The sequence below is a fragment of the Falco rusticolus genome, chromosome 5 (assembly GCF_015220075.1).
Source record: "Falco rusticolus isolate bFalRus1 chromosome 5, bFalRus1.pri, whole genome shotgun sequence".
NCBI classification, from domain to species: Eukaryota; Metazoa; Chordata; class Aves; order Falconiformes; family Falconidae; genus Falco; species Falco rusticolus.
In genome coordinates, this window is record NC_051191.1 from 42,442,209 (window position 1) to 42,457,788 (window position 15,580).

The following is a 15,580-nucleotide window of genomic DNA, read 5'->3' on the forward strand; positions in this document are numbered from 1 at the left end:
AGTAAATTGGACAGCAGCTCACAGATTATATACATCAGATTTTTTAAGCTAGCTACACACAAAAATTAATGTGTATGTCACTTAGTCATGATGATACCAAGTTTTTATGACACCAGATATTAGATATAGAGCTGGCCAGCGGCACATACAAACTTTAACATAGGTGTGAAATAACCCAAGAGCACCCTCCTGTCACCCACACATCACCCAACTGATTTTTTGTGTGTTCTTAGTTCTGGAGAGTAGCCCACACAGAATACAGACGATTATAATGTGATCCACTTTTATTCAGGAGTTAAAATATTAAGTTCTCATTTCATTATAAGAAGCTGTTAATTTCACTGCTGCTTGCATTTTAAGTGAGCGATTTAAAAAGGCATAAACCTAACAAGGTTTATAAAAGATAAAAGTTTTCCAAGCTAAGAACAGTTCTCTGTCCTGAATCTTTTGAAACAAGTTGCAACAGACAGGCATGGCAGCCTGAGCTGAGGAAAAGCTTTCACATAGTTAAACCTTCCAACTGGGCATCCAGTCAACTATGCATCAAAACAGCCACTGTTAAGAAAAAAATCAGTTACATCTCTCATGAAAAGTATCCTAGGCAACAAAATAATCTTATATGCAAAGTTACCTTTTGTAATTGTCTTTCAATGGCTGTTAATAATGCAAATGTGTAATTTAAAAATTATATATTATTGCAATATTGTTTTCACAATGACAGGCATTTAGATAAGCAAAAGGCCTGTGCACTCATTACTAGCAGTCATTACTCTCAACTAGCAACAGCAGGTAGTTGTCAGATATGCAACTTGGCTTAACACACGTGGGAACACAGAAACTCCTCAGTCACCAAAGTGAATAAAGATGCCCACAGTTAGACACACACACATACATATATTACAAAATATGCAACTTAGTGGAAAAGCTGTCATTAAATTTATGTATGTATGCATATTTATACATATGCGTACGGAATATTGTCTGATCATATTGCTTTAAAATCTCACTAATACCTTTGAGAAGTTGTGTTGTCTGATGGTAGTAACAGCACCTGCTGATTCAGAGGTACAGAAGTATGGGTGGAATAGATGTGACCATCTAATCTATTCCCAAATCACTGTCAGACTCTTCTCCATTGTATCAATTACAGAATTTGCCAAAATGTTTCATATTGAAATGTTCCAACTACCAGGGATTTTGCTGATACAATATTCTAAACAATATTTCATCTGCTTATGGTTGTTTATGAACTCCAAATAATTTATATGCCTATTTGGCATTTATGTTCTATAAATATTTTGCAGTCTCTCCTGAGCCAGCAAGATGATCTCAGCTCCTTTTCTCCAGCTCTCTAATTCAATAATTCTACCAATAAATGAAGCAACCACACAGGCCTCACAATATGTTGGCTTCACTGAAAATACAGTGGTCATCACACAATTATCTTCTGGGTGTAACTATACAAAGTTAAGGCTGAGACCCAGTAAGCATGCTACAAGGTTTGAAGCTGACTATGTATGAGTTCTGAGGCCAGCACAAAACTGCAGAATGCTCTGCGTAATAACTCCCCTTACACCTATTAGAAAAATTCCTTCTAACCCACCCTGCAGTTCCTGGATTTGATATGGTCAGTAGCCAGGGTCATAGCTCCACAGAGGAGCTGTGAGCACTACTGGTAAGGTTTGGAGCACTGTGAGTTTGACTGTTTTGGTGACTCGTGTGCTTGAAATCAAAGAAAAGAAGTAAGTTCACTGGGCTTCTATTCCTTTTGTTTCCTTCATCTGGCATTACTTCACCACAAGTACTTCTACAAAGCGTCTGGACTTTACTAAAGTCTATGTTAGAACATCAGCAGCCACTGAAGTGACTTCTTTATCTGTGCACTACTGCATGTTTGCTTTTTCTCTGTCTTTTGGAGCTACTAGGCTATGCCATGTTTCTGAACTTAGAGAGCTGTACAAACACACTGCTATCCCTGACACGGTTGGTACAATCCTAAAATGAACACGTGGGAGCTTATCAGTCAGCTGTTCATAACCTCCCTGAAAAAGGATGGATATTGAAACGTTATTTGGCAGACATGGCTTTTACTACACCATAGCTATTTACTAACTCATTCATACAAATGCGAAACCAATCATTCTGCTGCTGCAGCAGCTATTGAAGATGAAATGCTAAGGTACGCTTTTCTGAGAATAAGGATTAGTATGAACCTCTTCAGACAGCGAAGTGTTGCTAGCTTGAATCCTGATTTATTGTAAGAAACAAAAGGACTATTTTATCTTTTCTCTGTGTGTGGGCAATTTGTGTGCAAAGTTCCCATTAGAGCCAATGGCAATCACGGACATAAATCTCCCATAAAGTACACAGAGTAAAGAACAGAGTCGGAAGTGTGAGAATGTGGCCCTGTTATCATATCCCTCCTCTTGGCTCTTTGTTCTGGATCTGTTGACTTTGTGAAGGAGATTCTGCTCTACGGAAAGAAAAATATGAGCAATTCCTTGGGTTTCTGGCAGAAATTAATAAACCACATTTTCTTGTAACAGGCTTGAGTGATTATGTTGCAATTAGGAGTTGTATATATTTCTTCTGATTTAAGGTAAACATTCTTCTAGTACTTTCACTCTCCCGCTAAGTTTGGAAATGTCACTTAAACTTCAATCCTAATGATCACAGCATATGAAATAATTCCAGTAAGAATTAGAAAAAGTTTTTAGTGAAATGTCAAAGAGGTTTTCATTAAATTATTCACTTAATAGCGCTAACATCCAAACCAGAACAAAGAATGTGGCAGGGATAATTTATATTAAGTCTAAACATGCTGGAAATATAACTAGATACAAATGAACTACCATTCCCTCACATTTTTGAGATAAATTCTGATACTGATCTACTAGAATAATAGGCTTTAGTGTGGTCCATTAAGAAGAAAAAAATTACACATATGTCAAATAGACACTGTTGGATAATGATGCAAATGTTTTAGGCAATCAATATGAAGATCATAATTTCTTTTTTAAAATTATTAAATCTTTTAACAAGCTTTGTGAACAATCATGAATGCTTCTGTGTATTGCTCACTGCCAGCAAGTACAATCAAGTGCTCTGCATCACATGGAAAACAGAGTCTGAAGCTGTTTATTCAGAACAACTGTGAGAGTTTTGTGGGAGCAATATACACATTCCTTGCTATATAAATCAGTGTCAAGGACCAGGTTCTCTATATATTGTTGGTAGTAATGATCTGGACCCTCAGTGTAAAACTTATCTGGAACCTTTACTCACCATCTTGTGCTGAATATATGACAGCAGTGAGACTGAATGGTCCATCCCCTTTGTTGTTAAAAGCTTTCACTTTTACTTGATACTGGGTTGAAGGTGGCATTGATTCATCCTTGTGGACATACCGGCCAATTTCAGGATTAGTAACTGTAACTCTTCTCCATTCTTTATCACCAAATGGCTTGAAAGCCACTATATAACCAAAGTTATTGCCATAGTGGTACTCTCTTGACAAAGGCTAAAGAGGCAGAAGATAAAACATTAATTTTTGTAGCCATCTCAACAAATGGATCTCTAACGAAAAATAAATAATACAGAAAGCAGTGGCATGTTCATTGTAAAAACACTGAACTAAAGTTCATTTTCTCCTGGTTTGCTTCTATGGTTTTCTCCCACCTCCTTTAAAAATATACCATCTTCATTATGCAGATTTGCAGTAGTAGCATATCTGCTACTAAAACATTTCAAGATCTTGTTCCTCACCCAAACTCAGTGCAAGGCACACCACGTTATCTCCTATAGAAAGAAAACAAGAATGACTGTGTACTAAAAATTTTATCAGCTGTAGCTAGGAAAAAGACTTTCTTAAGGAGTAAGTGATAATGGATATATAACACAGACACACTGTGCAAGTATATGGGTCCATGTACATGTCTGTAGATAGATACTCTTGTGGAACAGAGAGAGAGAAGAGAAAATTTATGCTGGCCCAAATTATATTAATTTACCTAAAGCTGATCACCTAGGCAACTGGCACAGCTGATGAAGAGGGATGGACATGTTCAAAGAATGATTCATCCTACCACTTCTCACTGATGATGGAGGTGGGTCCAGTTGCTGGTTTAGACTACCTACCTAGTTTATAACTGGAAAAAGTTTAAGTGAAATGATTCTCACTTTCAGCATAAGTATTAAAAGGAACGTATGCAAAATATTTCTTAAAACTATAGCTAATTTCCTATACCTAGGAATACTGGAAAATATAAAATTATGAAAGACAATCTACTATAATGAATTTTCCTTCATTTACCAAAGCTCTACATTTAGTGATCCCTCCTCAGTCCATGGAGTCTTTTACACAACTGCTAGACAGTGCACCCAACGGGTCAAAATCATGTTGCTCATCAGTGCATCTGAAGGCTGACTGGAAGCAACTTTTAAAAAAAACCCTTCCTGCATCACCTTCATCATAGCTTACATATTGTAAACCTCACAGAGATGAAATAACTTATCTTGAGGCAAAGGTCATGAATCAGTGCAACAAAGAGAAATTAATTATTCTCCTTAGGTGTTTGCCCACTACTGTAGCACTTCAGCCAACATGTATGGAGATATTCTGAGCAAGGACTTATGGACCTTAGATATTAATAGTGGAACAAGCCCAGAAAACCCCTAGCTCAGTAATTCTGATGTTTGTATTTGTTTGAACCTGGAATGAAACTCCAAAGATTCTCTGAGAAAAAAATAATTGGTGAAAACATTGGATTTTTGGAACAATAGAAACATTTCAATTTTGACTTCAGAAATATAATGCATGGATTAGAACATTAGTATACATAATTCAACAAGAAAAAAATTAAGCCAAACACAGAGGCTGGAAATCAAAATCTGAAAAATGTCTGAGAAGGACATAGGAACAATGATGGAACTTCTTTTCTTCATGAAAAAGCTTCCAAGAGAAATGTACAGAATTAGACCAAAGGCTGCGACTTCTGCCTTACTCAACTTAAGGTTAACTGACCCTTGCCCTGAGTATGCTAGCTGTCAGATCCTATTGCATCCCATTTTCTCTGTTGCTGCTGTGAAGTTTCACTACTCTGCAACATCAGAGCTGAAGTTACAAGAATAACAAAACAGCAATACTAAAAGCAGGCAACCTTCAGCTGGTTGAGGACAGAAAGCTGGTTCTAGATGAAGCTCCCTATACACAGTGCTTCAGCATGGGATCATCATTGCATACAAGCAGTTGGGTGAGTAAGAACCAGCATCCAACAGGATTTACCATCTGCAGAGTTCAGTAGCCAGTAGGTTTCCTCTTGCTTGCTGTTCTTTTTTCCCCATATTTAACTGCATCTCTAGCAGAACAGCGGCTAAGTTCAACCAAAAACCAGAAAGTGGCCTCAGCACACCATGATCAGGGTTAGGGCCCTAGTCCTTCTGGAACACGCAGTACGTATGGACAATCTTCTGGCCTGAGTGCCACTTGCTTCCTGGGTGGGTACTCTAACGATGACTCCATGTTGCAGAAGACAACTGGCTGATGCAGCTGACTGCAGTTCTCTAGATACATAATTTCTTTGGCTTTTTGAGGGAACACAGATGAAATGACAATATATGTCAAATCTGAATTATAATGAAGTTTTAGATAGTGGGAACGTGCTACCTACAACATGACTTCTGAGAACACATGAATGCCTTAAGTATAATTGGTAATTATCTCTCTGCCAAGAGATTAAATTCAAGAAACCCCTCGTGAAAAAAGAGATGGATATTTGGTCTCTAGTTGTGATGCAAACAAGCCACTAGGTGAAGACTTTAACTAAAAATCAGCTATGAAAAAAACCCCAACCCAAACGACTAGATAATCTATTTTATATGCATATTTTTTTCCTGTGTCAGGCCTATTCTGAGTGTGCCTATTGGATAAGGTATTACTCATGTTTTCGTTGGTTTTCTACCTCAGGTCTGACTGCAGATTAGGTAAAAACTGGATGCTGAGTTTCCCAGAACAGCTAATGTACCTTCATGTACCGAAGTTTAGATTCATAGGCAACCTTGCAATTCAAAAAGTAGATTTCACAGACTGGGTCACCTTTGATAGCTCGTCTTCTGAATCTGTCATTGTATGTAGCTGCTTAAACAAGAATCCTACCTCATCTGCCAAAGCAAGCAGCGTGGATGCAGCCCTAGACTCAGAATGATTTTTAGCCAGAGCAAACTTTAGAAAGCCAGGACTGGCTTAAAAATTATATTCTGGAAGGTCTGAAATAAAATGTTGAAAACAGCTTGCCCTCCAACAGTTGTACATAATAAGTAGGCATACGTAGCTGAATAGTTTGTAGTATCCAATAAAAACTTTGAAAAACAAAATAGAAGAGGGAAAGACAAATGGGGGAAAACGAGGAAGAATGGGCATGCCACTCCTAGCTCTTTCTCAGTTCTTTCAAAACAAGAGTTAGAAGAGCTTTGATTGCATCTCTGGCTGTCTCATTCAACCTGGGCTTATGAATCATAGCAAAAGCTGAAAGAGGGTTGGCAGCAAAATGTGAACCTGCCATACATTTTGTTCTTCTGTTCTTAATTAAGGACTATTTTGAGTAGCATATGCAAATGTCAGCACATTTGAGGGAATCAATATACACCTTTATCTTAGCCTTACAGATAGATATATTGTTGTCTGTCAGACAGGCTCCATAAATCCAATGCCTCTATTCAAAAACACTTGCTAGACATTGTATTCAAGATTCTTGGGAAGTAAATACTTGATGCCATACTTAATTTGTCTGACTAAATGAGCTACTCATTACAAAACAGATGTAAAAAGCTTGACATTAGGTAAGAGAAATGATTGGAATATAAATCTACTTGGGTGTATAGGAAAGACCGAAATGATCTTGTACTTCAGATCTTGCCTTAGTCACTATTCTCTTGACTATAATTTTCTTTTTTTCAGTTTGGTCATAGCCAAAATTTCACTATATTGAAAATGCCATGAGTACGGGTCTTTACAGGCAATGCAAGAAGTAGCTCTGTAGTTTATTAAAGTTTTTATAAGATAGCACTTGTGAAAAAATGATAAAATAATCTAGGTCTTGTGCAACTGTCCATTGTGTGTGTTCTCATTTGACTTTGGCTCTTCAAAAATAAACACAGTTCAGAATCAAACCAGTTAGGACACATCTACTTCCTAACCTATTGCTAGTGGAACTAACCAATAACCTTTTCAATATAGTTTAACAGAAGTGTGGATCTTCCTTTTCCAGAAACTTAGAAATTTTTTCTGTATGGTAAATTGATTGCTGAAATAGTTAGGAAGACTGAATAAATATTTTGAGCTGAATTAAAAAGAAAACCAAAACAGGAAAGCCCAAACATATGGCTGACTATTTCTGTGTCATACTTGAGAACTTTTCTAAAGAGGTATGGTCAACCTTAAATACAAAAAGAAGGAAATATGCGTATGGAGTAAAATTTGTACATTCACAAGGAGGATCCCTACACAACAATGACAAAGTTGCTGTTGGAATTAGGACATCTTTATACTACTTCCCACAAGAAAAAGCACTCTTCATAGAGGTAAATAAGCTGCTACATCTAAACCAAATTATTCTGCAAAAGACAGAACTGGCATAACGTACCATATGTGCCTCATAGCTTTATGAAGGTGGACAGAGAGGTCAATAGAAAGATCAACTTGGTAATCTTTTCAAGCATAGCATTTAATTGCCTTTCTTTGAGAGGTAATGCTTCTGTAACGGTCTTTTTACTGGATACTGATAGGCTCTGACATGAACCAGATAGGCTTTTTTTCACTTTATTCCTTCTCTTTAGCTTTCTCAAATACCCTTCAGAAGACTTCAACTCTCTCTTCCAGCAACTTTTGCCTACACAACAATTTTGCTTATAAATCCTCATCCTCTCCTGTTCTGGGTTTTGCTTCCTTCCTATATTCTTATCTCTTTTCCATTCTTCCTTGTTCTCTTTTCCCTACAGTATAGGTAAATTTAAGTAAACATTGTTTCAATACCAGAATGAAGACAGCATTTCTGCATATAGCTATATAGACAAGACTTTTAAAAAAGACAAAATATCATGGACTGAATACTATGGTACATGAGAGGGATGAACTTTTCAAAACACTCTGCTTAGTGAAAATGTCTTCTAGTAACACTGATTTTTTAAACTTTTAATTCCATTATTTTTGTGATTAACATTTTATCTCTGTCCTTCTCCCCTTTCTTTATTTTGCTTAATACATAATCATTAAAGAAAAATTAATGGCTCAAAGAACACCATCAGTATGTGGATATCAATGAATGGCTAGTGTGCTATGAAGCAATATTGTTTTGTGCCATCAGTCACATTAGCATTAAATAAAACATAAAATGTCAATATACAAGGATTTCTTTAAAACTCCAGTTAATAATTATGACAGGCTATTTTATAGAATGGTAATGCATTTTCTTTTTTTTTAATAAAGCTTCTGAAGCTGTGCACAGGACATTGAAGTCATAATCAAGACATTACGCTTGTAGTTATAGTAAGCAAATCTGCGTGCTGTTCAGACTGTAACTTTAAAAAGAGCCTCAAAGAAAGATAAAATATGCAGAATTTTCAAAAGCATTTACATCAATGCATTATCATAGTATGTGTTTCAATCTCTTTGAAACATACTTAAAATGTTTTAGCTCATATTTTAGAAATGTCCAATACATAAGCATCTAAAATATGGTCTTCCCCATTCCTTTTTATGTATTTTTATGAGAAAAGTCTGAAAACCTATATACTGTGTACAAATCCTGCTCTCGCAGGAGCCAGTGACTAAACATTCATGGGTTTCAGGAGCGAGATCAGATACAAAGAAATACAAGTTTTGTGCCCTCTCAGTGCAATACCTACCATCCATGTTATTGTCAGCTCTCGATTGCTTCCACCCCCTCCTCCGACATCAGAAGGAGCCACATTAGGAGCTAGAAAAACAGAAGAGACAAGAAAAATGACTACAAAGTATGTAGTCAGTAAAAATATCACTATTTACTTTTCACCAGCACTGCCAATGAGCACACATAGCACACAGAATTAAAATGATAGTCTGTAATAGCTGTGAGAGTCTGTGGTCTGGCCAAGGCTAATGTATACCTACTGCTGCAGGATAGATGCCAGTTCTAACCATAGCTAGCAATCATTCTTCTTTTTAACTATGTTCTCTACAAATATTTAATTGAATATTCAGAAACAGAACACTCCTCATAGGTCTTAAGAGAAGCACTGCGTATTGTTCTTGTGTTTCCTCAGACATTGGTACGGCAAGTGCTCAAGCACCCAGGACTTGCACATATATTTACCTTAACAGAGTGTAATCAGTTCCATGTACTTCAACGGATTTACTCGCAATGTGATAGGTTAAACCCAGGGATATATCTTTGAAGCACTGGCATCCTAATCCCATTCTAGATTAGTGGTACGTGACCCTTTGATTGGCAAGTTCAGAATGGGTAGATGCTCACAAGTGAAGCTGGTATAGCACTTAGTATTTTACTAATTGCATTTTACACTGATATTCTGTGTAATGAAATATAATCTGTTGATCCATCATTAGCGCACAGCCAAGTGGTAAAGTGGGATACTCTGAAGGACTCCATTACAAATCATTCCTATATTCTCATTTCTGTGAGACTCTGCACTGTGTGATGATTCTACTGCCATCCTTTATGGTGTTTGTGTATTTATTTGCTGTCACTCAATACCGAGGACACATAAAGTACTGCTGAAAACAGAAAATGGTGACCTACCTATTGTGCTTTAAATACGGCCCAGATGGTCGTGCATTAGCTATATGCCCTATCTACATGAACATGTTCTTTGTGTTAAAAATTCTTAAATGATCAGGTATTTTCTCCACTAATCAATGAACGTTACAAGATAGTAAGGGGACAGTTTCTAAGTGCTCTCGCACTATTTAAGTAAAATGCTTTCTGAGGCCTTCTCTGAGGGTCAGCTGAGGAGAAACACAAAGCAGAGAAGAATTTTTAGAAAGAATAAAAATACATAACAATAAATTTGAAATTGAAATCAGCATTCGGTGCATGGTTTGTGTTATTTATTTCTAGTCTTCCAGAAAACAAATTAGTGGAGAACGAGGCTAAACATACATACCATGACAGAGGAATCTTAACGTATTACTTGCCCTTGTTGTTACTGAAATACACAGTAGTCACACTATCTATTATAAGCATGTAACTTCAGTGCTAATTTAGAAGCAGAGGTTTGCTAGAATGCTTAAGCAGTCAAAGATACGCAGGATGCCAGAAAAGAGAAAAAAAGACTGTCTAATCATCCATTTCAAGAGACCCTCCCTCATTCTCTAAACCATTAAACCCAGGTTCCTCTTTCCACTAAGACCAGGTTACTAATTCAGACAGGTACATATACAACAATTACTCTAATACATCCAGAAGTTAAAATACATAAAATCAGACTTTGACTCACTGAATTTCAAGACTTCACTGTGAAATGTGTTATTGATGAAGCAAGCAGATTTCATTAAAAAGAAAAATCACAGCACACACTCTTAGCGTGCTAATAAAAGTTACTGAAATTACAGTTATCTACAAGGAGACTTCAAAACTGAAAAAGACACCCATAACATTTGAGATTAACAGACATTATCTGTCACTTATACAGTACAACAAAGATGCAGCACTGGTTGCTGCTGTTTAACACAGAACAAATGTTAAAAATAACTACACTGTGTGGATATGAGTTGTTAGTGCAGTAAAATATTTACCTTCTTCAGATTTACATGAAAATGCACACACAGTACTCTTTCTGTAGTACCCTGGAAGTTGACAGTGCAACCCAAATCCTGTTGTTGGTACTCATAAAAAATTCCAGCTCCTGGCAGAAAATGCACTTGGGCACAGAAGTCCATCTGCAAACTGTTACTGATTTACACCCTATTTTGGCATGGCAGGAAGTGCTGACTGATGCCTAGGAAGACTACATTAACATTTTGCTTTGTTTCACCAAGTATGTGTCACAGTCTGTCATAGATGACAATGGTGCTGTGCATGGGGAATCAAACAATGGACTAAACAGATTACCTCTTGCAAATGCATTGCATCCTGCTACCAAACTGGAGAATATACAAATTTTTTGGGAGGCTACAACAAATACCAGGAACGTAGCTCACTGCAAACTGCAGGACACTACCACTGTTCCACCTGTGAGCATTATTCCCCTCCCTTTCTGTCTCTATTCTGACATTTCAAAAATGTCTGTTGTGAACCAGGTGCTCCAAGAAGTATGTGTAGACTTCTCATTTAGATTCCTGGGCCTTCAAATATAGCTGTTGAGTCATAAAACATATGATGAAAATAGTAGATTTTATAGGCAGTAATTTCCTTTTACTTTAGTAATAAAGTTATGTGGCTTTTCCTTTCCTGTCCAGATTAATTTAACCAATCTGTATTTCCTTTCTCTCTAAGTAACAAAATGTTGAATGGACCCAATATGGTTCTTTTTAATAAATGTTTTGAGATTAGCAATGCAAATACATTTTACTTTGAAAATACTAGCTAACCAATACAATGACCTAGCAGGTATAATTGCAAAAAATAATTTTTACCCTTTGGGTTTGCATTTTTAATTTCAAATCTCAAGCTATGGGACAACAATTGTAAATATATCTAGATTGCACATGGGTGCTAATATGTGTTAAGGAGAATATACTGGTATACCAGTTTTGTTGGATAGTCTTTTTGCAATGATACGTTACCTTCTAAAGCACTGCTGTTATCTCCTTTGTACAGTCAAATCAGAATGTATTATCTTGAATAATAACAGCTAATTCCTCATTTTGGAGAATTCATTTTAAAAAGGACATGCCTGAGCCTACAGGATATCCTTAAATATGCTCTGAGATTTTAACACTGAGTAATTAGACTAATAAGAGCGTATGTTGTGTCGGATAATGTCACATCTTTGACGTGGAATAAGAAGACACAAGACCAAACCTTCAGTCACAGAAATATGGCATTTTCCAGTATAACACACATCCTGTCATGTATTCTTTAGTTAGAACAGAAACCAAAGAGCAAATGGACATTTTCCTTGTTAAACACATGCATGTTTTTTCCTAAGTCCTGTACCCCGGTACCAAGCATGTGCATGCCTTCATAAACACGTGACCTGACTGATAGATACAGTGGTGGATCTCTGAAAGATACAGTCTGATTCTGTTTCAGCAATGGAGGCAAATTTGCCATTTGTATCACTATGTTTCTTTCCTGTCTGCTTTGATGCTATCACATCTGGACAGTCTGCTTACTAAAATCTATAGTAGTGGGTGGCTGAAAATATATTCCCTAGACTTGCATCTTATAAAGTGGTTTTTATTTCAATTAAAAAAATATTTAGAAAATATATTAATAAAAATGTGAAAATTAAGAAGCACATTAAAAACTTGACATTTTCTGTTTACGTACGAGCGCCTTCAGTTCTAATTCTCTGTGATGGCATACTAGGTTCTCCTGTCCCCAAAGTGTTTGTTGCTATTATCCGGAACTCATACTCCATCCATGGAATTAAATCAATCACTGTAGCAGATTCCATATTTCCTTCAATATCTGATGGTTCTAAAAAAAATAAGAAATTGCTTTAGAAAACAGCACTTTTACAATACAGTCAGCCAACACTGTGGTTGATTTCAGCAAAACTACCACTATTCTGCAACCACACATAGCCAACTGAAGGAAACTTGGTGTTGCACATTAGGAATACCATATTTTACAAGGAGTACTCACGGCACTGACTGGGAATTTGGACATTATGTATGACACTATCTTGGATAAATCCTTATAGACTTGTAAGTTTTAACTGGGTGTGAACTAGCAAAAGAAGTACCAATTTAGTTATGAGATATCCTTACTAATTACATATTGTAGTTGTAGAATTTCATTTAACCTACAAATACAATGAGAAAACTGGAATGCAAAAGCTGTAAAATAAAAATGCATGAAATAGACAAGGGCTAGACATGTGAAAATGTAGGGTTCAATCAATTGCTAAAGAGTGGTTTATAAAATGTGGTCATATTCTGATGCAACTTATTAGTGAGCATGTTACAACTTGCTATCTAGTTCTGATCAACAACAAGGGTAAGTGGTCTTGTAATTCCTGTGAAAAGACTTATTACTGTCATAAGGATGAGCTTCTTTACCATAAATAAAATGCATAACTCATGACTCTCTGTCTACAGTTCACAGACAATAGGGGTTGTTTCTATAGCTGTCTGCAGTTATAGAAAGACATTTTGATTTATTGCGTGGGCCAAGAGTTATTTGTCAAATTAGATTCTTGGGTTCAGAGGCAAATGAAAAATGAGATATTCTGAGCTGGAAAGGCAGATGATTTGAAATTAAAATATGAATGCAATGGCTGCAAAAACCCCATGCATGGCAGCATAAGCAATGGAAGGTGACACAACTTTCCTCTACTTAATGATCATTAAATTGTTCATTCCAAAGTGAAGCCCTGAAGGAGAAAGAAAAACACTTTCCATTTTCTTTCCACTTGCTCACCACCGTCCCTCATCTTTACTCAAAGTATTTTTCTGTCCAGTCAGTAGAGCCATTGCAAACCTCCTACGGCATCCAAGCCATGATATAAAGTTGGCATTCCTTTTCTGGGCTACTTTCAATCTTTTCATTTAATCTTACTGTGCTATAAATTCCCAGAATAATGATGAGTACTAAAAACAATGAGAATCTGATCCTCTTAACTGGAAAGAGCAACATAAATGTAAACAACTTATTACATAACCCATTCATACATATTTCCATACTGTGAAGTAGAATACACTTCTTTCATAAAACACACTCAGTCTTACGCAACTTAAGATGAATGATTTGGTTTGGGAATAATGGTAGTTGCAATAATAACAATAATATTTCTGAAGTGCACTGCCAAAGTATATTTTCTTGTTCCACACATTGAAAATTAGCAGTGTTAAATGACAACCTTAACACAGATGAGAGATCAGTTTGGACTGTTCATCATGCTTCTTTCATATGAAAGTAATCATTGAACCAAACTGGGAGGAGCCCCGAAATTAAGTAAAAGCTTGCAGTGGTGCCAGTGATGGTGATTTTACCTATTTTTTTCAGGAAATCATCTATTAATCAAAATTTCTCAGTGTCGTTTGCATGAAAAAAGCAATGATCTTGAAAACATCGCAACTTCATTTCAACTTCTCAGCGATTAATAATTTATATCGTTCCTGCTTGCTTCTTGAAAAAGGAACTCAGTAATCTAGATTCCTCCCTGCCACACTCATGATGTGAATTCCATTCAGCATGCTACGGGCTGAGACTCAAAGTCTGACTGCATGTCTGAATGACTATCATCTCATTAATTCTGTGAAGCAGAACTTCTGAGATGCAGAGAAGTGCAACCCATTGTGCCTAAACCACTGCAAACAGGGAATCATCCTGAGGAGTGAGAGAGGTGGGTTCAAGTGTCTGCAGGAAAGATCTGAATCCAGTACTTGTATCTCCTACACACATTTCTTGTTCCAGTAACACACTGCACAAAAGGAAGTAACAGAGTTGCCACCACCTGTTTATAAATTATTCCTTTATCATCCTATAACCTCATTTCTTCCCAATTCATTTTTTTTTAATTAAAAAGAAAAAAAAAGGAATAGGAAATTAATGATAATTTAACCTGAAAGGCTGGTCTAAAAGGATCCACCCTCTTGCGTATATTGCTAATGAAGCAAATCATCAGTTATTTGAACAGCTCTGATTTCTACATTAATTATTTTTTTAAAGTTCAAGGAAATCTATTCTACACAAACTATTGAACAAGCTGTAAGAGACAGGAAGGGACAGGGGAATCACCAAGTTTATTTGCCACACTAATAAGTCATACACTACTGCTGTCTGTTGGAAGTAACTATATACAATACAGCTACATATACTACATATTCTAGAAGATATTATGATTTAAGGCAGTAGGCCTAGTATTTTTAACTTTTAACTCTAAAAAAGTAACAGATTTTCAGTTCAATATGTCAAAGTCTATTCCTTAGGCATCTATCTCCATAGTTTCAAGGGACAACTTAAATGAAAGACAACAACTGAAACTATTAGTATTATTAGTACTTAGAAATGCGGTGATGCCCTGATTCCACAGAAAAGCACTTAAGTTATAATTTATCATAGTGGCATAATGAATTATATTGGTGGGACAATTCTGTATAGCTTATGGCAAGGCTACCCTTCATAAAGCATTCAAAGATACTAGTAGTTTAAAAATATTTTCATAATTTATGCATTAATGTTAAAACTTGCAAAGAAATATACATTAGCATGCCTTGTGTTCAGGTAGATGCCTCCTGAACTGCAATTATGTGGCACAATGATGACATCCAGTGGTTAGAAGGATAATCTTAGCTACGTTTTCTCTAGAGGTGCCAGTTTTAACACAATTGGAACTTAGTCTGCTCCAAGGAAAAAGCAAGCAATTTTAACCAGCTTTCTGCATAACAAATACAGAAATGAAGACCCCTGTCTGT

General features: G+C 36.3%; 1 protein-coding gene across 1 annotated transcript in view; it reads right to left on the reverse strand.

Annotated features, from left to right (window-relative positions):
* Positions 1 to 15,580, reverse strand: part of CNTN1 (contactin 1) — a 244,415-nt gene that overhangs the window by 30,845 nt on the left and 197,990 nt on the right. Inside the window, exons 18-20 of the mRNA XM_037390093.1 lie at positions 12,489 to 12,638; positions 8,902 to 8,972; positions 3,286 to 3,520 (exon numbers count right to left, since the gene is read on the reverse strand). Of these exons, the coding sequence (XP_037245990.1) occupies positions 3,286 to 3,520; positions 8,902 to 8,972; positions 12,489 to 12,638 (456 nt within the window). The remainder of the gene's footprint in view (positions 1 to 3,285; positions 3,521 to 8,901; positions 8,973 to 12,488; positions 12,639 to 15,580) is intronic.